This window comes from Ursus maritimus, unplaced genomic scaffold (genome assembly GCF_017311325.1).
Source record: "Ursus maritimus isolate PB19 unplaced genomic scaffold, ASM1731132v1 scaffold_3, whole genome shotgun sequence".
Taxonomy (NCBI): Eukaryota; Metazoa; Chordata; class Mammalia; order Carnivora; family Ursidae; genus Ursus; species Ursus maritimus.
The window spans coordinates 53,251,955-53,276,254 of record NW_024425563.1 but is presented as its reverse complement, the minus strand read 5'-3'; the positions used below and the strand labels follow the sequence as shown (position 1 = coordinate 53,276,254).

Genomic DNA, 24,300 nt, shown 5'->3' with positions numbered 1-24,300 from the left:
CAGCTTTATTTGTATCACCAAAGCTTGGAAGCAACCAAGATGTCTTTCAGTAGGTGAATGGATAAATAAACAGTGGTATGTCCAGACAATGGGATGTTATTCAGTGCTAAAAAGAATGATCAATCAAGCCATGAAAACATGGAAAAATCCTAAATGCATATTACTAAGTGGAAGAAACCAGTTGGAAAAAGCTACATACTGTATGACTTCAACTATATGACATTCTTGAAAAGGCAAAACTATGGAAACAGTAAAAAAGATGAGTGGTTGTCAAAGTTTGAAGTGGAGGTGGGGAAGAATAGACAGAGCACAGAGGATTTTTAGGGTAGTGAAAATACTGTGTATGATACTATAACAATTGGATACATGTCATTAAACATTTGTCCAAACTCATAAAATGTACAACACCAAGAGTGAATCCTAATGTAACCTATGGATTTGGGTGATTATGATGTGTCAATGTAGGTTCATCAGTTATAACAAATGTACCACTCTTGTGGAGGATGTTGGATGAGGGGACATCCTGTGGAATGGGGGACATTGCATGTGTGTGGAATGTGTGTGGCTAAGGTATATGGGAAATCTCTATACCTTCTTCTCCATTGTACTATGAACCTAAAACGGCTCTTAAAAAATAAGTCAAATTTGAAGAAGGCATGCACTGTATGATTCTGTTTATTTGAAGTTCTGGAACAAGTGAAATTAATTTATAGTGATAAAAATCAAATCAATGTGTGGATTTGGACTGGAAAGATTCATGAGGGAACTAACTAGGGTGATGGAAATATTCTGTATCTTTAGTGGGGTGGTGATAACATGACTATACTCATTGTCAAAATTCATAGAGCCGTATCCTTAAAATGTGTGAGTTTTATTGTGTATAAATTATTTCTCAATAAGGTTTATGTTTTTAAAATATCTGAAGGTCAGACTCTAGAATAATCAAAGTTTTAGAAAGGCTATTTAAATTTATATCCTTGAAGAAATGAGCTTTGGGTCATGGACCTAATCCAATACAATATTACTATGTTTCATCAGTTCTAGAAATTACCTCCAACATCAAATATCTAATGATATCTACTCTGTTAAAGATGTATATCCCAAAATATAAAAAATAAAATAAGCAAAAGAAGGCCTAAAAAGTGTTCCAAGATGGAAAAATATTTTGAGAAGTTTGTTTTTGCATTAATCGTCTCATACTTTTTTTCAGAATATCCAGGAAGGAAATTGTAGGTAATATATTAAATTGCTAGTAAACCTTTCAAATAAAAGTTAAGAATGTAGTTGTATTACTGTGGTTCTTTTAAAGATACCAGTGCATTCTAAAACTGTCTTTAAAAACTTTGAAAATTGGTTCAAATTATTGTTAATCTATCTAAAAATCCTTGATGATCATAAATTCTCATTTTTTTTAAGATTTTATTTATTTATTTGTCAGAGAGAGAGAGAGCACAAGCAGGGGGAGTGGCAGGCAGAGGGAGAGAGGGAGAAGCAGGCTCCCCGCTGAGCAGGGAACCTGACGTGGAACTCCATCCTGGGATCCTGGACCCTGGGATCATGACCTGAGCCGAAGGCAGACAATTAACCGACTGAGCCACCCAGGTGTCCCTGTTCTCATTTCTTTTAGTCCTAGCCAAATTTTTCTTAGGTCCTCTCTTTACTAGACTCCTTTTTTTCATATAGTTTGTTTTTACAAAGAACAAATCAAAGGTCAAAAGCAGCCAGGCTGAAGTGGTGATTAAGCTGGTATTAAAAACACAACTGTGATTGTCATTTCCTGTTCAAATTATTTGATCATGCTGCCTTCTGTTTCTGTGCTCTTTCCTATTTTTCATTAGAAATTTAATACATTAGTAGGAGAAAAAGGAGCACAAATGAGTGGAGGACAGAAACAGAGAATCGCTATTGCTCGGGCTTTAGTTCGAAACCCAAAGGTCCTGATCTTGGATGAGGCTACATCTGCCCTAGATACAGAAAGTGAATCAGTTGTTCAAGCTGCACTGGAGAAGGTAAGTGAGCAGATCATTTCTTATTTCCATATTCCTGGTTCAACACTGTTTTTAACACAAGAAAGTTTGGCTCTGCAGTAGATTATTTCTTGAGTTCAGAGCCATCTTTAAGGTATTGATGCAGAGTTTATAAAAACTACTACATGATGGTAGTGATTTGGATGAGAGAAGATGCCATAGTTGGTGCTAAAAACATATAGGTGACTGATATCCAAGCAATCATCCTATATGTGCCTCTTTTCCAATAGGTCTGCACTGTATACCTCCCCATAATAACACCACACCACCACCACCATCACAGCTACAACCACATCCACCCTTAGTCTCTTCTATACCCACCTATGGTTCTCTTCTGTGACCATTTTTCCTCTTTAGGGCAACCCCAAAGAATTTTTAACTTAATTTCACCTCCAGTGGAGAAGCATACAGTCTGGTTTGTCCTGCCCTTGAACCATCCTTCTCTAAGAGCCCTAGACCCTCTAACCTCACACTAACTTCCTGCTTACTGCATACTACTGACATGCTTCAGGACCACAGCGCAGGGAGGGTCCTTTACCAAATTTCATTGCATTTGGGAGAGTAGTTGGCAGTGATATGAAAACCATCGAATACTTTTTTCATTGGGCAACCCTACTTTTACTTTTTTTTTTTTTTAATTTAGTTATTTGAGAGAGAGAGAGAGTGAGCAGGAGAATGGGCAGCGGGAGAGGGAGAGAGAGAATCTCAAGCAGACTCCCTGCTGAGTATGGAGCCTGACACAGGGCTCAATCTCAAAACCTTGAGAGCATGACCTGAGCTGAAATTAAGGGTAAACTCTTAACTAACTGAGCCACCCAGGCACCCCCAACCCCTTTTTTAAATCATGGCCTTCAGACCCTTCAGAAGGTTTAATGACACATATTACTTTGAGCTTGTTTGAAAATGTGTTTTTCTGCCTAAGAAAATGACGGGCTTTTTCTTTTTAAATACTAACTTTGTGCAACCAGAAATGGATACTGGCAGCCAGAGTGCCCATGCTTATTGAATAATCTATTAGTTACTATTATCACTTGTAAGTCAGAGTATAAGTTTTTACCCTTGTTTCTATCCCATGGTAAGAGTGCCACATGTTGCTCATGATATTTCTTATTTCCATAAAGTAAACAAGCAATATGAAAGTCTATGTTTATCGTAGACACTTTGCCAGTTTGGTTCTTTTTGGTGAAGAAGAAACAATGATACCCTCTAGGGCATGACTGATGCTTTATTCATTTTTATATATTTAGTAACTAGGACCAGGCTCTATCTGTAGAATGCACTCAAATTGTGTTCAGTGGTGATGCTTAATTACTTAGGGCTTGAATGTACAAAAAATTATTACACTTAACATAACCATCTTTTAACTTACATAAGATTTGCTTTTGTTTTATTGAGATATAATTAACATATATATAAGATTTTTAAAAACATATTGTAATAGGTTCCAGCGTTGTTTAGAGGTTAAGTGCCCATTGTCTTTTCATCCAATGTGTTAATCACATCAGGCAATCAAAACTTGTTCAAACTTTTAAAATAATAGTTGCTTGGTAACATAATAAATTAATAAAAGTTGTTTTGTTTTGTTTTTTTACTACTGGTTAAAATGAAATCTATATCATAATAAAAAAAGAACAACACAAAATGTAAACTATGATTACAGTTACATACAATAGGTGTGCATGTGCACAAAAATGAAGACAATATATATGAAAATACCAACAGTTGTATGGCAGAATTATGAGGGAATTAAAGTTTTCTAAAATTCATTTACTATATTGTTTTTCACTTTTTTAAGGTTAGGGGATTATCAACATTGTGGAGATGTATAGGTGTAAAACTGCTTTAAGTAGGTTTTGCTGGTCTTTTGTGGGATGAAGGTAAATGGTAACAAGTGGGGTTACAAGTAGCACAGTAAACTGAGTAATTATATATGCCTCAGTTGATTGGAAAATGACTCACAGCAAAGAGGAGAATTAAAATATAGTCAAGGTAACTCCAGTGCCATGAGAGTCTTCCATACATACCACACAAAGGGCAGTTGTGGAATCAAACCTTTGGAGAGGTCCCTACCTAAGAAGGGAGGGCATGCAGCAGATCTCATTTCTGCTCATCTAAGAATTCTCAGACCTGCTACATAATGTGGCCTAACGTACAACAGTTAGTAGATTTTTATAGCTCAAAATAATCTTGTAAACTACTAACCAAATAAAGAGGGAACAATAGAATGTATCCCTTCTTGTTGGTGAATGCTGTATGCACCTACTTCGGGACCCAGCCTTCACCTGTTCCAGCCCATCCTCTCCATTACCCCCATTGTCTTCCACTTACATCAAGTTCTAGAACCAGTAAAACTAATCTGTAGTGATTAGTTATCTTATCTAAAGCAGTCACTTATCTAAAAGCAGTCACTGAAGCATCCAACTCTTGATTTCAACTCAGGTCATGATCTCAAGGTCATGAGATCAAGCCCCACATCGGGCTCCCCGCCCAGTGGAGAGTCTGTTTGAGATTCTTTCTCTCCTTCTCCCTGTGCACTTCCCCACCCCACGTGCGCTCTCTCTCTCTCTAAAATAAAAACAAATAAATCTAAAAAAAAGGAAGGAAGGAAGGAAGGAAGGAAGGAAGGAAGGAAGGAAGGAAGGAAGGAAGGAAGAAAAGAAATCAAATCAGTAGTTCCTGGAGCAGAGGGTAAATTTTGACTAAAAGAGCATCAGGGATCTATCACTCTTGTCCTCATTTGGATTATTGCAGTAGCTAACTTCTTGCCTCAGCCCATGCCCATGCAATCTGTTTTAACACAGCAGTCAGGTGATGCTACTAAAATGTAAATGTGAATATGTCATGCTTCTGCTTCAAATCCTCCAATGGCTTCTTAACTCACTCTGAGTAAAATCCAAATTCTGTACAATATGCTACAAGGTTCTGTGGAGTCAGTCTCCAAACTCCTTTTGGAACCTCACATCCCACTGCTCCCCCCAACATTGGCTGCTCTTTAAACATGCCATAGCACTTCTTAGCAGCTAACGTACTATGTGTGTATTTGTTTATTTTGTTGTCTCTCTTTCCCCCACTGGAATGTAAACTCAGTGGTGGCAAAGGCTTTGATTGGTTAACTGCAGTGTCTTCAGCACTAAAATGATGACTGGTCCTTAGTTTATGGCCAGTAAGCATTTGTTAAATGTATGAGTGTGCTACAGAATAGTTTCAAGGCCTGAAGTTCTATTTTCTGGATTTCTTAAGTTAGGCTTGCTGCAAAGTAGTTTTGTTTCGCTTTTTTGTTCATGAGGAGGACCTAGGGTCAGTGGATAAAGATTTATGCTAAAGGCTATGTGGTTCCGCTCTGCTACTGGTTTGGACCCAGCAGGCCAAGGCAGCAGGCTTCCATTCACTCCCAGTAGAGGAGGAATGGCAGTAAACACCTGTAGGCCCCTGGGGGAGCAGAGGAAGCCCACACTGACTTTAGGATAAAGCCTGTGAAAGCTCTTTGAAATGTTAAAAGTGGTATGCAAATCTAGGGATAATTATTACTAAGGGAGGGTCAGCTACACCACATCAATGGAGAACCTTTAAAAAAACCCTTTGCTAATTATGAGGGAAGGGTTTCCATTGCAATTTTATTCTTTGAAGAGGCAGAGCAGCTTTGTTGCAGCCCTCATGGGCTTTTCTTTATCAATACTGCTCTTTCTCACTGTGATGCATTCTGTTGATCTTCCCCAGAGGCGCCTTAACATATTTATATTACTTGGGGAACTGAACAATAAGAAAATTGGTATACTGCATTAAGCTGTGGGCTACTTTGTTAAATTAAGCCCAAAGAAGTGGTTATCCAAAGTTAAAGATAGATTAATTATTACACATTTTGGTGCATCTTTGTCAATTAAATATCTTGCTTGTTATATGTAGAATTGGGGTTTTATTCATTTTTTTCTTCTCCTTTCTTTCTTTCTTTCTTTTTTTTTTAAACCATTTGTAGCAACATTATCATAGTTGAGAACAGAAAGGGAATTTCTGCAAGGGGATTTCTTTGGCTGGAATTTAGCCAGAAGAACAAAGGTAGCATAGAGAATATCTCATTCTAAAAGCATCATGGAATATTTTATAAGCCTTCCTAATCAAGCTCACATTTGTTAGGCTTGGTGTTAAATTATAGACCACTAATTTATTTTAGGGTAGTGCTTCTCCCCTTTTGATAGATCAGGTCACCTTTGAGAATCTGACTAAGAAAGGGAAAAATAAACCACTGTAACTCCTCAGAAAAATCTACAAATGCACTTGTACACAAATATTGATGTATAATATATATTGAGGGGTTTATAGACCCCCTGAGGCCATTCATGAGTCATTGCTATAGGTATAATAAAGGAACAAATGGGTGATAGTAGCTAATCCTTATAAGAACCCAATGAGAGAAGAACGCTTATTTACCTATTTTACAGATTTGCACACTGAAGCACAGAGAGGTTGAATAACAGCTAGGCAACAGTGAAGCCAAAACGTGGACCCAGACATGTTTCTTTAGCTCATTCACATAGCTACCATGCTATATTGCCCCAAGATTATACATCTGCTAGGAACTTAAACTAAATCTTAATCCAGGTCACTCTTCAAAACTAGCCTCTTATTAAAGATAGAATTACCATATGATCCAATAATTCCCCTTCTGGGCATATATCCAACAAAAATTTAAAAAGGAATTAAAATAGGTATTTGTATGCTAGTCTTCACAGCAACATCATTCACAATAGCCAAAAGGTAGAAACAATCTAAATGCTCATTGACAAATGAATGGATAAACAAAACATATATATATACAATGGAATAGTACTAAACCTTAGAAAGGAAGGAAATTCTGACACACTACAACATGGATGACCCTAGAAGATACTATGCTGAGAGATGCAAAAGGACAAATGTGTGTGTGATTGCATTTATATGAGATACTTAGAATAGTCATGTTCATAGACATAAAGTAAAATGGAGGTTACCAGGGGCTAAGGGAAGGGGAGGAATGGGAAGTTATGGTTTAAAGGGGTATAGAGTTCCACTATGGGATGAAAAAAAAGTTCTGGAGTTAGATAGTGGTGATGGTTGCACAACAATATGAATGTACTTAATGCCACTAAATTGTACACTTTAAAATGGTTGAAACTGGTTAAAATTTTATGTATATTTTACCACTAAAAAAAAAAAAAGAATAACAATCTAAGCCTGAATGTAAAAGAATAGTGACACAGAAGGAATTGGCCTCTCTGATCCAGGAGGACCCAACCCTTAAAAATGGTTAGAATAGTAAATTTCATGTTATGTATATTTTACCAGAGCTTAAAAAAAACAGAAAAACAAACATTGCTTCCTTGGGAAAGAAACAAACCATACCCCAAATTGAGGCTCCCATGTCAGCATATAACAGACTCACTTTTGTCCCCTTAAGCTGCTTATTTGATCCTGTTGTATATATAGCTCGTGGGTTTTTCTTTCACAAATGGGTTTAAATCATTATTAGCAGGACATTTCAGAGTCTTTAAAAAAAATACAATAGGGGCGCCTGGGTGGCACAGTCATTAAGCGTCTGCCTTCAGCTCAGGGCATGATCCCAGCGTTTTGGGATCGAGCCCCACATCAGGCTCCTCCACTGGGAGCCTGCTTCTTCCTCTCCCACTCCCCCTGCTTGTGTTCCCTCTCTCACTGGCTGTCTCTCTGTCAAATAAATAAATAAAATCTTTAAAAAAAAATACAATAAAAAGCCTTAAAAATGTAACAAAATACTTTTCCATGATACAAGTAAGTATCTTGGTGATTTCTGTAAATTTAAATTATTCCTAAGCCTTGTCCTCCCCCACAAATAAGAAGACCTTCTATGTAAGATATTAATTTTTCTAATTGCTACCAAATAAGGTATCTCTAATATATTATTTATTGGTCAGTGTTCTGGTCTAGATAAGATATTATTCCCTCTTTGAAGAAAGATGAACTGATTATTGTAGCATTTTCTCTTCTTGCCCACCATTTACTTCATTTACTTTTTGTTGTAATTTCTCCACAGATATTTGCTTGATAAAGTTAAGTGAAAGAGAAAAGTATTAAATGGCTATGAATAATTTTATTATCATTTATTATTATCAATTATTAAGGGAAAATGGAGATATTTCAGATTATAAAAAGAAAACATTATACTATTGAGTACTATTCCATATTCCTAATTAGGTAGTACATGTGGCCTCATCTCATCAAAGAGTTTAGATTTTGAATGTGTTTTACTCTCTAAGGAGTCTTAACCTAAGTGTGTGTGTGTGTGTGTGTGTGTGTGTGTGTGTGTGTATACACAATTGAGTAGATCCCTGCAAACTGAAAAGAAGAGGTTGAGTAGGAGGTAAGTAACTTATTAAATATGGCTTCTAAGAGGCTGATATTTTGCTATTTGCCACTCCATTTTACAAAAGAGAAAGCATTTTCGGACAGGTGAAGTGACCTGACAATAATTCTATATTGTTCAGCTATGGAATCAGTGTTGACTCAGAAGAATGGCATGCCAATTGGCTTTCAACATCATAACAAGGTAGTTAAGACACCAAAAATCCTGTGTTTCCATAAAACTACCATAAAGACCTTCTTATAGGTCTTTATGGTCAATTAAAATTCAGTAGCTCAAAGAGATGGAAATTTGTAAAACAGTAACGAGAAGTTTTTTGGACCATATTCTTGGAGTTCTAAGGTACTAGGGTTTTCCAGGAGCTTCTTTCAAGATTTTATTTATTTATTAGAGAGAGCAAGAGAGTGCACGAGCAGGGGGAGGGGCAGAGGGAGAAGCAGACTCCCCACTGAGCAGGGAGCTCGATGTGGGGCTCGATCCCAGGACCCTGAGATCATGACCTCTACCGGAAGTCAGAAGCTTAACTTACTTGAGCCACCCAGGTGCCCCTCCAAGGGCCTCTTGAGGAGTGGAGAAAGGTAGAGAGATAGGGTGGATGAGCAGCACCACCCCAAAAATTCAAATGGCAACTAACCATTAATCTGTATGGTTAATTTAAAGCTATTAAGTTTCCACATGTGCTTTTATTTGATAAAAGGATTTTGCAGCTTAAAAAAAAAAGAATCTGAAGACCACAAGACTCTATTGCATCATAGAGTATATGTCATCAGTGAGCCCCAAGTTCACCTGAGCAAACCTGCTAGGAGGCAGTCAGTGGGAACTTGCCTTCCATAGGTTTCCCATCCCTTGTTTGCTGTGGGACATGAGAACTCTGTGTTTACAGGCTTCTTCAGAGAGTACATTACCCCTGTTAATTGACCCACCAGTCAAATTCAGGCCCTCTCAAATGCTCACAGCTTTACATTGTTCTTTCTTTTCCTTCTGCCCACCTTTATTCAAGGCACATGATCACCACTGGTGAAAAGCTAGCTAGCCTCCTCAGGCCCTTATCTCTGTCCTAGCATTTCCATGAGGTATGTTTTAAAACACCCTCTATTTCAAAGTGCAAGCTAATTACCTGGTGATTTATTGTTGTGCATGGCATTGCAAAGTAATCTAAAAAAATGCCTGCAAAGTGTCAAGTAGAGACGTACCTTCCTGTTGACCTTTTTCTGGTTAAATACCTAATTGTCTGGCTTTTAGCTTTGTTTAAACTATAAAGAAGAAGATACTAGGAAGTTTCTTTCAAATTGGTACTCTCTAGGAGAATTAATAGCAAAAAAGACACTGAAAATCTACCACAGCTTCTCTGAGACATCTGAAAAATCAGTGGAATGGATTCTACTACCTCCCTTATTTTTATAGTACTTCTTGTTAGGAAACAAAGCATCAGCTCAAATTTCTTTGACCAGTTTTCTAGGAGGTCTTGACTTCCAAAATTTCTCCTATGTTTTAAGTCTGAAACAACTAGTGTTGTTTCCTACGGCCAGTACATCAGTTTTAGGTCACATTTGGGATGATGTAGTGGAGCTGTATTTTTGTAGTGCACTTTATAGTACCTTAAGTGTGTAAGATAATTGGAAGCCCATTTTATAGGTTTTTCAGAACATAATTTTTTTCCCTTTTTATTTTGTAATTTTTTTAAATGACCTCTACTCACAATGAGACTCAAACTTAAAACCACAAGATCAAGACTGAAATGCTCTACTGACTGAGCCAGCCAGGGACCCCTAGTTTTTTCCCTTTTAAAGTATTAGGCATTTTTGTGATTTGAAAGACTCGGACACTAATTCATGCTATAATAGATTAACTGTAATATAATATATACCTTAACTAAATATAGTTTAGACCATGAGCCTGGCAGAGTAAAGATGGTACAGATGGGTAAATGCAGGCCATTCCAGTCTGCAGAAACATTAATGCTCACTAAGGCACAACTGCAGAAATGTCATCTCTTACTGTCAGTTTTCAGATGTCAGACAATAGCATGAACTTTTGCAAAATAAGTAAACTTGTTCTATATGTAATGGCTAAGAAGTCAAGAAATATTAGAAGAGAGGTCTACAAAAATGCCTGTGAAGGGGGCCTTCCATGAAGAAAAGGTCTAGAATAATACAACTTGCATCAGGAAACTTCATAATTCTGATTATGTCATGAGGCTGCACACCATTCTCAAATCTTTTCTAATTGCAGTCTCCTAATTGATTTTACAACATCCTTTTCCCTACATTCCCCCTAGAGTATCTGTGTTATATGTTTACTTTAATATTTTTAAGTAAATTCCATACATATTAATTTGCTTTGAGAAGTGTTTAATAGTATTATGAAATCATTAAGCTAATTGGTAACATCTTACTGCCTCATCAATAAGGTTTGAGATCTGGTTGCTTTTAGAAAATAACGTTTTTCACCTCGAGGGAATGTAATTGAATAAATGAGAGAGATACAGGCCAGGAGCCTGAGTATCTGAGTGTTTTCACCTTTGCACTTGTAGTCCTAATGCATGCCTACTCAACAACCCCATCCTTATGTTCATTCCCCTTTAAGGTGCTGGAGGCCAGTCTCAAGGTCTCCAAGACCCAGAATACAATTAAACTAGAAGTTTGAATGGGAAAAGTGAGATTGGTATAGGCTTAATGTCTTACCTCTAAAAACTAGGCCCATCAGACTAATCCTAATTGAGGGACATTCTACAGAGTATCTGACTGGTATTCCTCAAAACTATCAAGTTCATAAAAAATAAGGAATGTCTGAGAAATTGTCACAGCCAAGAGGAGCCTGAGGAGACATGATGGCTAAATGTAATGTATTGAGAGGGGGATCTGGGAGCAGACAAAGAATAGTAAGTAAAAATAAGGAAATCTGAATAAAGTTTGGAGTTCAGCTAATAATGTATTGATACTGGTTCATTTATTGTAACAAATGCACCATAGAGATGTCAGATGTTGACACTGGGGGCTATTGTGTGAAGGGTACATGAACACTGTAGTATCTTTGCAAATTTTCCCTAAAATAAAACTATTCTAAAATAAAAGTTATTTAAATGTTGACACTGGGGGCTATTGTGTGAAGGGTACATGAACACTGTAGTATCTTTGCATATTTTCCCTAAAATAAAACTATTCTAAAATAAAAGTTATTTAAAAAAAAAAAAAAAACTAAAGCAGGGGCGCCTGGGTGGCTCAGTCTTTGGACGTCTGCCTTCGGCTCAGGTCATGATCCTCAGGGTCCTGGGATCGAGCCCCACATCGGGCTCCCTGCTAGGCGGGGAGCCTGCTTCTCCCTCTCCCACTCACCCTGCTCATGTTCCCTCTCTCGCTTCTTTCTCTGTCGGGTGAATGAATAAAATTGTTTAAATAAATAATAAAAATAAAAAAGTAAAGCAAAAAATTTTTTTTACCAATTTTATTGTACCATTCATTGGGATGTTTTTATATAGCAATGCTTAGAATTACCACATACAAGTAAATAGGAAACTGAGGAAAACAAAAAGCAAACAATAAAAACTCTCTTCCCAACTATCTTTCACTCGTTAGTTTAATAAAATGTCTATATATTTGGCAATATGAAAAATAAAGGAAGCACTAAGTTTTTAGTGTTTTGACCTCTTTTCTGCGAACTATGTTACACATAAATAAAATCTAGAGAAACTCACATATGCTTGTAAGTGCCAATTAACAACATAATTATGTGTACATTATCAGACCTTGCAGCAATTAAGAAAAATAAATCTTCCTACCTAAAATACAGTTAGTTGCTCCTCAATCCACTTTCTCATTACATTTGCATAAAATTCATTAAAATACCTTAATCCCAGTTAGGATTTGTAGAGAACTTCAAGAATGGCCAACTTGGGTGCTATAAATACGGATGCTTCTTTTGTTTGACATTTTTTAACAGCTTTTTTGAGATTTAATTAACTTAAACTGCACATATGAAAGTATACAATTAGAAAAGTTTGGGCATACATGTGCACCTGTGAAACCACCACAATCAACGTAGTGAACCAATCACTTCCCAAAATTTTCACATGCTTTTTGTAAACACTCCATCCCAACCCTCCCTCTCCCAGCCCTGCCCCACTCTTGTCAGCCACTAATTTGTTTACTGCCAGTATAGATTACCATGTATTTTCTAGAACTTGTATAAATGGAATCATACCATTATGTATTCTGTCCTGCCTGACTTCTTGCACTCAGCATAATTGTTTTTGGACCTGTTCATGTTGTGAATTGTATCAAGAGTTCCTCTTTATTGGTGAATAGTATTCCATTGTATGGATGTACCACTGTTTGAGCTCATTGGTATTGATGCCCATTAAAGTTATTTAGTTTGTTTGCAGTTTTCGGATATTACATATAAGGTTGCTCTAAACATTCATATGTAAGTCTTTCTGTGGATATGCACTTTTATTTCTCTTGGGTAAATATCTAGAATTTAAATGGGTAGAACATAGATTTAAATTTTAAATGAACTACCAAATTATTTTCCTTTTACATTCCTAAAATATATGAGAATTACAGCTACTCCACATACTTGCCAACACTTGGGATAACCAGGATTTTAATGTTAGCCTTCAGAATAAATGTGTAGTGGTATTTCATTATTGGTTTAATTTGCATTATCGTGATGACTAATGATGTTGAACATTTTTATGTGCTTCTTGACTATCAGTATCTCTTCTTTGTTAATGTGTCTGTTCAGATGTTGTGCCCATTTTTTAATTGGGTCATTTGTTTTCTTATCACAGAGTTCCGAGAGTTCTTTATATATTCTTTGTATTTCTGGATACAACTATTTTATCAGAAAAAAGATTGGAAAATATTTCTTCCCATCTGAGACTTGTCTTTCCACTCACTTAAGAGTATCATCCAAAGAACAGAACTTTTTAGTTTGGGGAAGTTTTATTTATAATTTTTTCTTTTATAAATCAAGCTTTTAGTGTTCTATTTAAGAAACTTTTGTCAAATCCAAGGTCACAAAGATTACTCCCTACATTTTTTTCTAGAAGTATTATAGTTTTAGTTCTTACATTTAGGTTTGGGATCAATTTTGTGTTAATTTCTGTCCACTGTACCAGATATGGTTTGAAGTTTGTTTTATTGTTGTTTGTTTTGTTTGCATATAGACTTGCAGTTGTTCCAGCACCATTTGCTGAGCAAAATGTCTTTTCTCTGCTGAATTGCCTTTGCACCTTTGTGAAAAATTGAATTTTCCACATATGTGTAGGTCTTTTTCTGGACTCTCTGTTCTGTTATATTGATGTATTTGTCTCTTTATGGCTTATTTTCATCTTCTGTATCTAATTGGTTTCTGCTTGGATCTTTATTTCCTGTCTTCTGCTTATTTTGAGTTTAACTTGCTCTTTTGTTGCTGTTTTCTTAGGCTGAATCTAAGGTCATTTACTTGAGAATTATTATTTGGTTTCCAAGTATTGGGGGTTTCCAGAAATATTTCTATATTAATTTCTAATATAATTCCACTGTGGTCAGAGAACATACTTTGTATGACTTGAATCCTTTTAATTTTATTAAGACTTGTTTTATGGCACAGAATATGATCTATCTTTGTAAATATTTTGTGTTGACTTGGAAGTAATGTGCATTTTGCTGTTGTTGGGTAGAATGTTCTATAAACATCAATTATATCAAGTTGGTTAATAGTATTAATCAAGTCTTCCTTATCCTTACAGATTCTCTATTTACTTCCATAAATTACTGAAAAAGGGGTATTGAATTATTTAATTGTTATTATGGACTTGTTCTTGTAGTTGTGTCCATTTTGGTGTCATGTATTTTGGAGCTCTATTATGTGCATAAACATTCAAGACTGTCATGTTCTTTTAATGAATTGACCCCTTTATCATTATGAAATAAACCTCCTTACTCTGGTTATATCACTTGCTCTTTATTCTGTTTTCTTTTTAAATTTTAATTCCAGTGTGGTTAACATACTTTGTGGTTCCATACAAATGTTAGCATTATTGGTTCTAGTTCTGTGAAAAATCCTGTTGGTATTTTGATAGTGATTACATTAAATCTGTAGATTGCAGGGCACCTGGCTGGCTCAGTTAGTAAAGCATGTGACTCTTGATCTCAATTCCTATTACATGTAAAGAACTAGAAAAAGAACAGGAAGCCCATTCTTCAGAATTTTCTTGCCCCCAAAATGACCTGTGACATAAATGGTCTTATTTGAGGGCCACTTTCTTAGAGCATCACAGTGATACTATAGTGTACTAAGCTTTATACACTTAGTGTTATAGTAATAGTTTATTGTAAATTCTAAATATTACAAAAATTAAATAAAAATTAATTGGAAAACATGTGGATAAAATTTGTTGAGGGTTAAGTCATTACCTCTTTATATTGAAGGGATTCCTCCGACTTCTCAGGAAGGCCTGACCTGATGCTATTCATAGAGCACAGAGGAACTGAGTTGATACTTTTTTCAGTAGACATTGATTCCATTGATTCAGTAGACAGCTGATTTCATCAGCTTTTTTAATATCCTTAAATGAAGAATATACACGTTACTATTAGAATAATGTTTTCAAAATTCAAAAGACTTTTATTAAGCATCTGTCTAAAACTATATTGCCTCTGATACTGAAAGTGACATATTCTTGTGTGCAGCTCTTGCTGAAGTTTTCAGGCTTGATAGAGGTTTTTTTTGCATGCATTTATTCTGATGAGAAATCTACTCTCCATTTTTATATCTGCTCCTTTCTATGTAATGTGTCTTTTATTTTCCCCCTATGGCTGCTTTTACAATTTTCCTCTTTATCTCTACTAATTTAATTTGATTTTGATATACCTTGGAGTAGTTTCCTTCATGTTTCTTGGTTGAGCTTCTTGGATCTGCAGGATCATAGCTTTCATCAAATGTAGAAACATTTTACCATTGTTTCTTCAAATATTTTTATCCCACCTCAGGGATACCAATTACACATACATTAAGCTGGTTGATTTTGTCTCACACCTCACTGATATTTTCTTAATACGTTTTTTATTCTCTTTTCTCTCTGTGTTTAATTTTAGGTAGTTCCAATTGCTATCTTTGAGTTCACTTGCCTTTTCTTCTACAATATTTAATTCATCATTCCCATCTACTATTTTTTTCGTAGACATTGTATTTTTCATATCTGAAAATTGATTATGGTCATTTTTTTTATTATGGTCATTTTTATAGTTTAGATGTCTCCACTTAATTTTTTGTTCATATGGGATAGAGCTACAATAATTGTTTTAATGTCCTTGTGTACTAATTCTTACATCTGGATTAGTTCTGGGGCAGTTTGATGAGTTGATTTTTCTCCTCATTATTGGTTGTATTTTCTTGCTATTTTGCTTGCCTGGTCATTTTTTATTGGATGTCAAAAATTGTGAATTTGACATTGTTGGGTGCTGGGGTTTTTTTTTTAAACATTTGTTGAGAGATGGAATTTTAAGTTAAGAACAGTTTGATCTTTTTTTTTTTTTTTTTTTTTTTGCTTTGCTTTTAATTTTTGTTAGGCTACATTAGAGACATGTTTAGTCTAGAGCAAGTTATTCTCTACTATTGAAAGATGAATCTTTGTACTCTACTCAATACCTCTACGCATTTTGAAGTTTTACAGTCATGCTGTTTAAAGAGGCATTATTTCCTGTCCTCTGTGAGGGCTGGGTGTGATAGCCTCTAATCCTGTCAAAGAGTTCTTTCTCCAGTCTTAAGTAGTTTCTTCACGTTCTTCTGCAATCACTTCCCTGCTGAATACTTGAGAAGGGTCCTCTAAAGATCTTCTAAGTTATCTTTCAACGTTTCTTTCCTCTCCAGCACTCTTTCCTGTGAATTCTTGCTGCCTTGGTCTTCCCAGACGCTTAGCTCCACCTTCTTAACTCAGTAAGCCAGCCAAGTTCCACCTGTATTCCTCCTCCCTACACTACACCCTGGAAACTCTTCCAAGGCAATGATCTGGAACAGTTGTAGTATTTACCTTCTGTGTTTTAAGTATCTCAAGGATCACTGTGCTTCACTGCCTAATAATGTTGATTGTTTTCTTGGTTTCAGATGGGAGGGTAAATCTTCTTCTTTTTTTTTTCCAGTCACTATAATACATAATTTATCATAATTCATTTCTGTAAATCAAGGAGACCAATAACCAAATAGAAAAAAATACCTGTTTTCAGGGGGGAAAAAACCCAAAAACAGACTTTTAAGCACATGAAAGAATGTTCAACTTTGTTAATAAGAAGAAAGTGCAAATTACAATTGCAATGATATGCCCATTGGTCACCTATCAGATTTGTGCATATCCAAAATACACTTGACAGGAGGAAGTTGTAAGGAAATAGGCATCCTCATACAATGGTATAGGAATACAAAATGGTATACCCGTATAAAGGCCAATTTGGCATTTTCTATTAATGCTATTAATATATTTACCCCTTAACTCATCAATCTCACCTTCAGAATTTTTCCTGCAAATATATTAGCACACATACAGAAATTACATTTGCATGTATTGTAGCATTGTTTGTAATACCGAAAGTCTGAAAATAACCACAATGCCCAACTATATGAAATTGGTTAGATATTATGGTCCCTCTACACTATGTTATACCAGGAAACTCTCTATGTAGTGATAAGAAAGAGTCTCCACTATATACTATGAGGGTTTTTTTTTTAGGTGCTTAATAATGTATATAGTGTGCTAACTAATGTGTAAGAAAGGATGGGGCATACGTAATTGCATTTGCTTGTATTTTCAAAAGTGAACATTATAACTATTAAAAGCAGTGACCTATGGGAGGGGAAATCAGAAAACCAAATGAAATAGGGGATGGGAATTAAGGAGTGCAACTGTCAGTGATGAGCAATGGCTAATGTATGGAATTGTTGAATCACTATATTGTACACCTGATACTAATAAATATGGTTTTTAATAAAACCTCATGTGTTTAAAAGAAAGAAAGAAAGAAAACCAGATGAAGCAGGACATGCATGGGAGCAAGAATTCTCCATATCTACTTTTTTTATATTGTTTTGATTTTTGAACTATGTGAAGGTATTGTCTATTTTATTTTTTTATTTGAAAAAAATTTTTATTAAGTAATCTCTATGCCCAACATGGGGCTCGAACTCACAACCCAAAGATCAATAGTCACATGCTGTAGCAACTGAACCAGCCAGGTGCCCCAAGTATTGCATATTTTTATTTTTTATTTATTTATTTTTTTATCTTATTCTTGGTAGTCCATCTGTGTCTTTTTTTACATATAATTGACTCTGCATTTTTTGTGGCACTGCTTTGGTATTATCCTTTTCCAAAATATTCACTTTTTTATTTTTTATAAAATTTAGAAACCACCCATCTTTTAAATCATACATAATAAAGTATCAGAGGATATATTTATAAATAGTTTAAATGAAGTATATGTTATAGAATCAAAAATAGCTCTTTTGGTATGTATGCCCAGTATTATAAGATCACTCTTAAAGATCAGTAATTCTCATCATTATCTGCATTTCAACAGAGGGAGTTTAATAGGTATACTTCATCCATGTGTAAAACTGTTACAAAGATGTACACTTGCCACATGAAGGCCTATCTTTAGTGCTGGTACAAAATACAGGAAAAGAAAATTTGCAAGGTATGGGAAGCAGTCAATGTAAAAGGCTTTAGTCACATTAACAGGAACACATCATGTCACAGAGATGCAACAGTGTTTGTGGACTTGGAGTACTCAGAGGACCCGAGTTGTGTTGAAGCATTACCATCTACCCACTATATGGACTGGCATCCATTGCTTAATTTCTCTAAGCCTCAATTTTCCTATCTCTCAGAAACCTACCTTCCCAGATAGCTCATAGGACTGTGTGAGCAAAACCAAATAGAGAAATGTTATAGAAACTTTTACATGCTAACATTCTTTAAAATATAAGATGTTTTCAAAAGTAAGAAATATTTTGCCATCAGTAGTTAATAATTAACCTGTAATATTGTTTAGGTCATTGATGGATGACTATTTTATGGCCTTCCTACTTCTTTTTTAAAGATAACAAAACTAAGGGCACCTGGGTGGGTCAGTCAGTTAAGCGTCTGCCTTCAGCTCAGGTCATGATCTCAGGGTCCTGAGATAGGGCCCCGCATTGGGCTCTCTGCTCAGCAGGAAGTCTGCTTCTCCCTCTCCCTCTGTGCTCTCTCACTCTCACTCTCTATCAAATAAATAAATCTTTTTTTAAAAAAAGATAAAACTAGTGTGAGTCACCTGAAATTAAAATTATACACACACACATATATAATTTAATATATGTATTTAATATTTAACATATTTATATTCAGTTCTCTTGAGTAAAAAGACAAAAAAGTAGTGAAAATAATTCAAAATATCATGCCTATATTTATTCATTACGGCATCAATCATTTTTACCTTGATCATTTTACAATCTTTTAAATCTCAAAAACTTGTTAAGATTGGCCTCTAGGGAAAAAAAATAGAACCTAAGGGTTGAGAAAGACCTTGACAGTCCTGTATCCATATGTAGATACAGAGTGTTGGGTAATTTGTGAAGAACAAATATCGTTTATATAAACAATTCCCCCATTCTGAAACCTCCAATAAGTTGTATTCCCTACAGAAGAAACACTACTTAACATCGCTTTATATGGGGGCGCCTGGGTGGCTCAGTCATTAAGCGTCTGCCTTCAGCTCAGGGTGTAATCCCTGAGTCCTGGGATCGAGCCCCACATCGGGCTCCTCTGCTGGGAGCCTGCTTCTTCCTCTCCCATTCCCCCCCGCTTATCTCTCTCTCACTGGCTGTCTCTCTCACTGGTATCTCTGTGTCAAATAAATAAATAAAATGTTTAAACAAAAAACAAAAAACAAGGGGTACCTGGGTGGTGCAGTCGTTAAGCATCTGCCTTCGGCTCAGGGCGTGATCCCAGCGTTCTGGGATCGAGCCCCACATCAGGCTCCTCCGCTAGGAGCCTGCTTCTTCCTCTCCCACTCCCCCTGCTTGTGTTCCCTCTCTTGCTGGCTGTCTCTGTCAAATAAATAAATAAAATCTAAAAAAAAAAATTGCTTTATATGAACTAGCCCCAGATATTCTATTCCTAGCCTCATGACCTTCCATTCTTCACACACCTCTGCTATATGTGAACTTCAGTATTTTTCAGAAATCTTTTAGGCCCAATTGCCTGGTCTTGCTGTAGCCTCTGTCATAATTGTCCCTCCTCTCTTTTTCCCACTTGGCAAACCTATGTCCATTCATTAAGACCCTACTCAAAAGTCATCGTTTTGATAATCTTTCTCTATTCAACTAAACAGTTAATACTTCTGTGCCCATGTAATATTTTTATATAACTTGTATCATACACTTATTACTTTATGTTGTAATTCTTTTTTTTTGCCCCCCTTATTAGCTCTGTCAAGGGCTTTGGAAGTACCCTCAGTAGATCCTTGAAGGTCTGTAGCTTGAAGATATTTGATTAATAATTTAAAATCAGTTATTTATGGGGTTCCTGGGTGGCTCAGTTGGTTAAGTGGCTGACTCTTGATTTCATCTCAGGCCATGATCTCAGGGTCATGAGATTGAGTCCCACATCGGGCTCCATGTCTGCTTAAGATTCTCTCTCCCCCTCCTCTTGCCCCTTGTTGCCCCACTTGCACGTGCTCTCTCTCTCCCCCTAAAAAAAAAAAAATGGTTATTTCCTAAGAACTTCCCATGTGCAAGACATGGTACCAAGAACATTAATCTGCACAATAACCCTAAAACATAAGTAGCATAAGTTTCCCCATTTAACAAATGAGGAAACTAAGACTCAGGGAGGTTAAGTATCTAGTCTGAGATCACAAATCCAGAAATTGGCAGATAAAGGATTCAAACCTAGGATTTGTGATTCCAGAGAACACAAATAATGAAGAAATTATTGAAAATTAGGTTTTCCTGGGGTGCCTGGGTAGCTCAGTCAGTTAAGCATCTGCCTTCAGCTCAGGTCATGGTCCCAGGGTCCTGGGATTGAGCCCCACATCAGGCTCCCTGCTCAGCAGGGAGCATGCTTCTCCTTCTCCCTCTGCCGCTCCCCCTGCTTGTGCTCTCTCTCTGTCACATAAACAAATAAAATCTTTAAAAAAAAGAAAGGAAAAATTAGGTTTTCCTTTATAAACATGATATACTATATATGAGATTGTTTACAATTTGTATTTAATTAGCATGTAATACAACAGTTATGTCCATCATTATATATGTTAGAGTATCTATATTATGAGTTGTTATTAAAACAGGAGACTCCATTCCTGTATCATGAGTCTTCTTAGTCTGTTGTTCATAGAACTTCCTTAGCTATTCGTGCATTGTGATGATCTGCTTTCAATCTGAAAAAATCAACAGAAATTTAGTGCTAGTCATATCTCATTATCTCATATTTTTAGAAAAGAAACATGAAACAGGCAGGGCTGCTGGAGGTAGAAACAACTATCTGTATTATCTAGTCTATGTGACTAGGAGATGTAGGTTAATTATAATACACATTTAGATGCTTTGAATAATAATTATAGAGTCTCATTATTATTATGCTATTGAGATCATGACAAGGAGATACCCTACCTTGGATAGATGTTAAACTATCCTTTTTTTTTTTCCTTTTTTTATCTACCTGTTTTAAGGACTCTTAATATCTACGCTGACACATACCAGCTAATGTACACCTACATGGAAAGCTTTTTACTTTTACCAGTGGTTAGGGCCAGCTACATAATTTGTGGAGCCCAGTAAGAAATGAAAATGTGGGGCCTTTTAGTGAAAATTATTAAGAATTACAAGATGACAACAGTAGGGCACTATACCAAGAGTGGGACCCTTCTAAGCATGGGGCCTTGAGCAATTGTGTAGTTCATATACCCAAGAAACTGGTCTCTACTACCACCATGACTGGGAGGAAATTTTGACTGTGATATAGTGACCTACCCTCACTTCTGAGCTTTAGGTGTCATTCCTCCTTACTAACCCAAATTATAACATTCTTAGTTAGCATGGTTGAGTACAAAACATGCATACATGCACTCACAAACACAGACACACACACACACATCAAGCATGTATATACCTATATTGAGTATGTATATGTGTATGTATGTACTCCTGACATAAATATATTTCTATATGTGTATGTGTATTTACAGATGACTATATTTCAAGAACCAAAATTAGTAATAATATCTGCTTAATGCAGAAGACTAGCTTTGATGATTTGTATTATCTCCATCCCCAATCCTATTTCCATAAGTAATTTTAAAAATTAAAGTCCAGGTAGAATACCCAACTTAGGTAGTTAACCACCTCTCTATTGCCATTTGGAACCTGAATGATATACATGATTTCACAGGAACTGTTTTTTTTTTTATTTAAATTCAATTAGCCAAGTATCATTCATTTTTGATATAATGTTCAATGATTCATGAGTTGAATATAACACCCAGTGCTCATCATGTGCCCTCTTTAATTCCACTCACCCAGTTACCTCATCCCCCCACCCACCTCTCTTTCCACAACCCTTAGTTTGTTCCCTGGAGTCAAGAGTCTCATATGGTTTGTCTTTCTCTGATTTCTTCCCATTCAATTTTCCCTCCTTTCCCCTATTGTCCTCTGCACTATTCCTTATGTTCCACATATGAGTGAAACCATATGATATTTCTGTTTCTCTGATTGACTTATTTCACTTAGCATAATACCCTCCAGTTCCATCCATGTCAATGTAAATGGTAGATATTCATCCTTTCTGATGCTGAGTAATAGTCCATTGTATATATGAACCACATCATCTTTATCCATTCATCTGTTGAAAGATATCTTGGCTTCTTTCACAGTTTGGCTATTGTGGACATTCCTGCTATGAACATTAGGGTGCAGGTGCCCCTTCTTTTCACTACATCTGTATCTTTGGGGTAAATACCCAGTAGTGCAATTGCTGGGTTTTAGGGTAGCTCTATTTTCAACTTTTTGAGGAACCTCCATAGTGTTTTCCAGAGTGGCTGTACCAGCTTGCATTCCCACAACAGTGTAGGAGGGTTCCTCTTTCTCCACATCCTCACCAACATTTGTTGTTCCCTGTCTGTGAATTTTATCCATTCTGACGTGTAAGGTGGTATCTCATTGTGGTTTTGATTTGTATTTCCCTGATCGCAAGTGATATGGAGCATTTTTTCCTGTGTCTGTTGGCCATTTGTATGCCTTCTTTAGAGAAGTATCTGTTCATGTCTTCTGCCCATTTCTTGATTGGATTATTTGTTTTTTGGGTGTTGAGTTTGAGAAGTTCTTTATCGATCTTGGATACCAGCCCTTTATCTGTAATGTTATTTGCAAATATCTTCTCCCATCCTGTAGTTGTCTTTTGGTTTTGTCAACTGTTTCCTTTGCTGTGCAAAAGCTTTTTATCTTGATGAAGTCCCAGTAGTTCATTTTTGCTTCTGTTTCCCTTGCCTTTAGAGACATGTCTTGCAAAAAGTTGCTTTGTCCAAGGTTGAAGAGGTTGCTGCCTGTGTTCTCCTCTAGGATTTTGATGGATTCCTGTCTCACATTTAGGTCTTTCATCCATTTTGAGTTTACCTTTGTGTATGGTGGAAGAGAATGTCCAGTTTCATTCTTCTGCCTGTGGCTGTCCAATTTTCCCAGCACCATTTATTGAAGAGACTGTCTTTTTTCCAATGGATATTCTTTCCTGCTTTGTTGAAGATTGGTTCACCATAGAGCTGAAGGGCCATATCTGGGCTCACGGTAACTTTTCTGACCCTAGACCATGAATTCCAAAGGTTTTAATTTATAGTTACATGACCATATCTTCTGGTTGTCTGAGAAAGTTCCAGTTTGCCACTTTTGTCCCACTCAAGAGTGTCCTAGTCTGAATAATACTCTAGATGGTCATCATAACATAAAACAAATGCTTCAGTATATGCCTTTCTTTTTTTATTTTAAAGACGGTATTGTAAAAATGATGGTAAAAAAAGACAGTGGTGTGACTATTTTCAGTTTGTCATAATTGCATCTACTTGTTTCTAGTGTGCATATATATGTTACTCACAGGAACAAAGTTATTAGAAATAGAACTTACCTAAATTATTTTAGCTTTCTTGCTTCTATTTTTATTTATTTAGTTTTATTGCTTTTAAGCAAAAATGAAATGCATTTATGTTAAATAAAATTAAGAAAATGGAGACAAAAAGAATACAATCCATAGGCCCAGTAATTAAATACAGGCACTCAGAGTATTTTGGTATATTTTTATATAGGTGTTATCTGTGGATGAATTTTTTAACATAGTTATAACATGATACATAAATTCCATATAATATTTTATCATTACTCTTTTTCCACATTATTATTTAATCTTAATAACTTGTTCTGAAAAGTTTTCTTCTCTTATAGACTTGGAATAGAATTTGAAAGAAATACTCATATGCTTTATCAAGTACATCTGCATGGAGCCACCCCTTTCAGAGACTAAAGAACACCATACCAGATTCTAGTACCAGTCCTTCCAGTGACTGGCTGAGGCTTGAGCAAGCTTCTTAACTTTTCTGAACTCCCAATTTCCTTTTCTGTAATAGATAAGCATAAAAGTGAGAGCCATAAAAGTAAATAGCAGTAATATAGCAGTACTACTAATAGTAATAATATTAGCTATCAGTTCTTGAGCAACAGAAAATTTTTAGTGTGCCTGTAGTATGCCAAAAGTATCCATTATTGTGCTAGGCATTTATAGAAAGTACATTATTTCAAGAATAGTCAAGACAGTCTTGTAGAGGAGCAATAAAGCTGGAAGACTCAGATTAACGGATATCGAGGCCTATTTTAAATCTGTAGTAGTTAAGACAGTATAGCATTGGT

At 36.0% G+C, this 24,300-nt stretch overlaps 1 protein-coding gene across 1 annotated transcript in view; it reads left to right on the top strand.

Annotated features, from left to right (window-relative positions):
- The window catches only part of ABCB5 (ATP binding cassette subfamily B member 5), a 130,328-nt gene that overhangs the window by 39,727 nt on the left and 66,301 nt on the right, over window positions 1–24,300 (top strand). Inside the window, exon 13 of the mRNA XM_008686372.1 lies at window positions 1,839–2,009. Within this exon, the coding sequence (XP_008684594.1) occupies window positions 1,839–2,009 (171 nt within the window). The remainder of the gene's footprint in view (window positions 1–1,838; window positions 2,010–24,300) is intronic.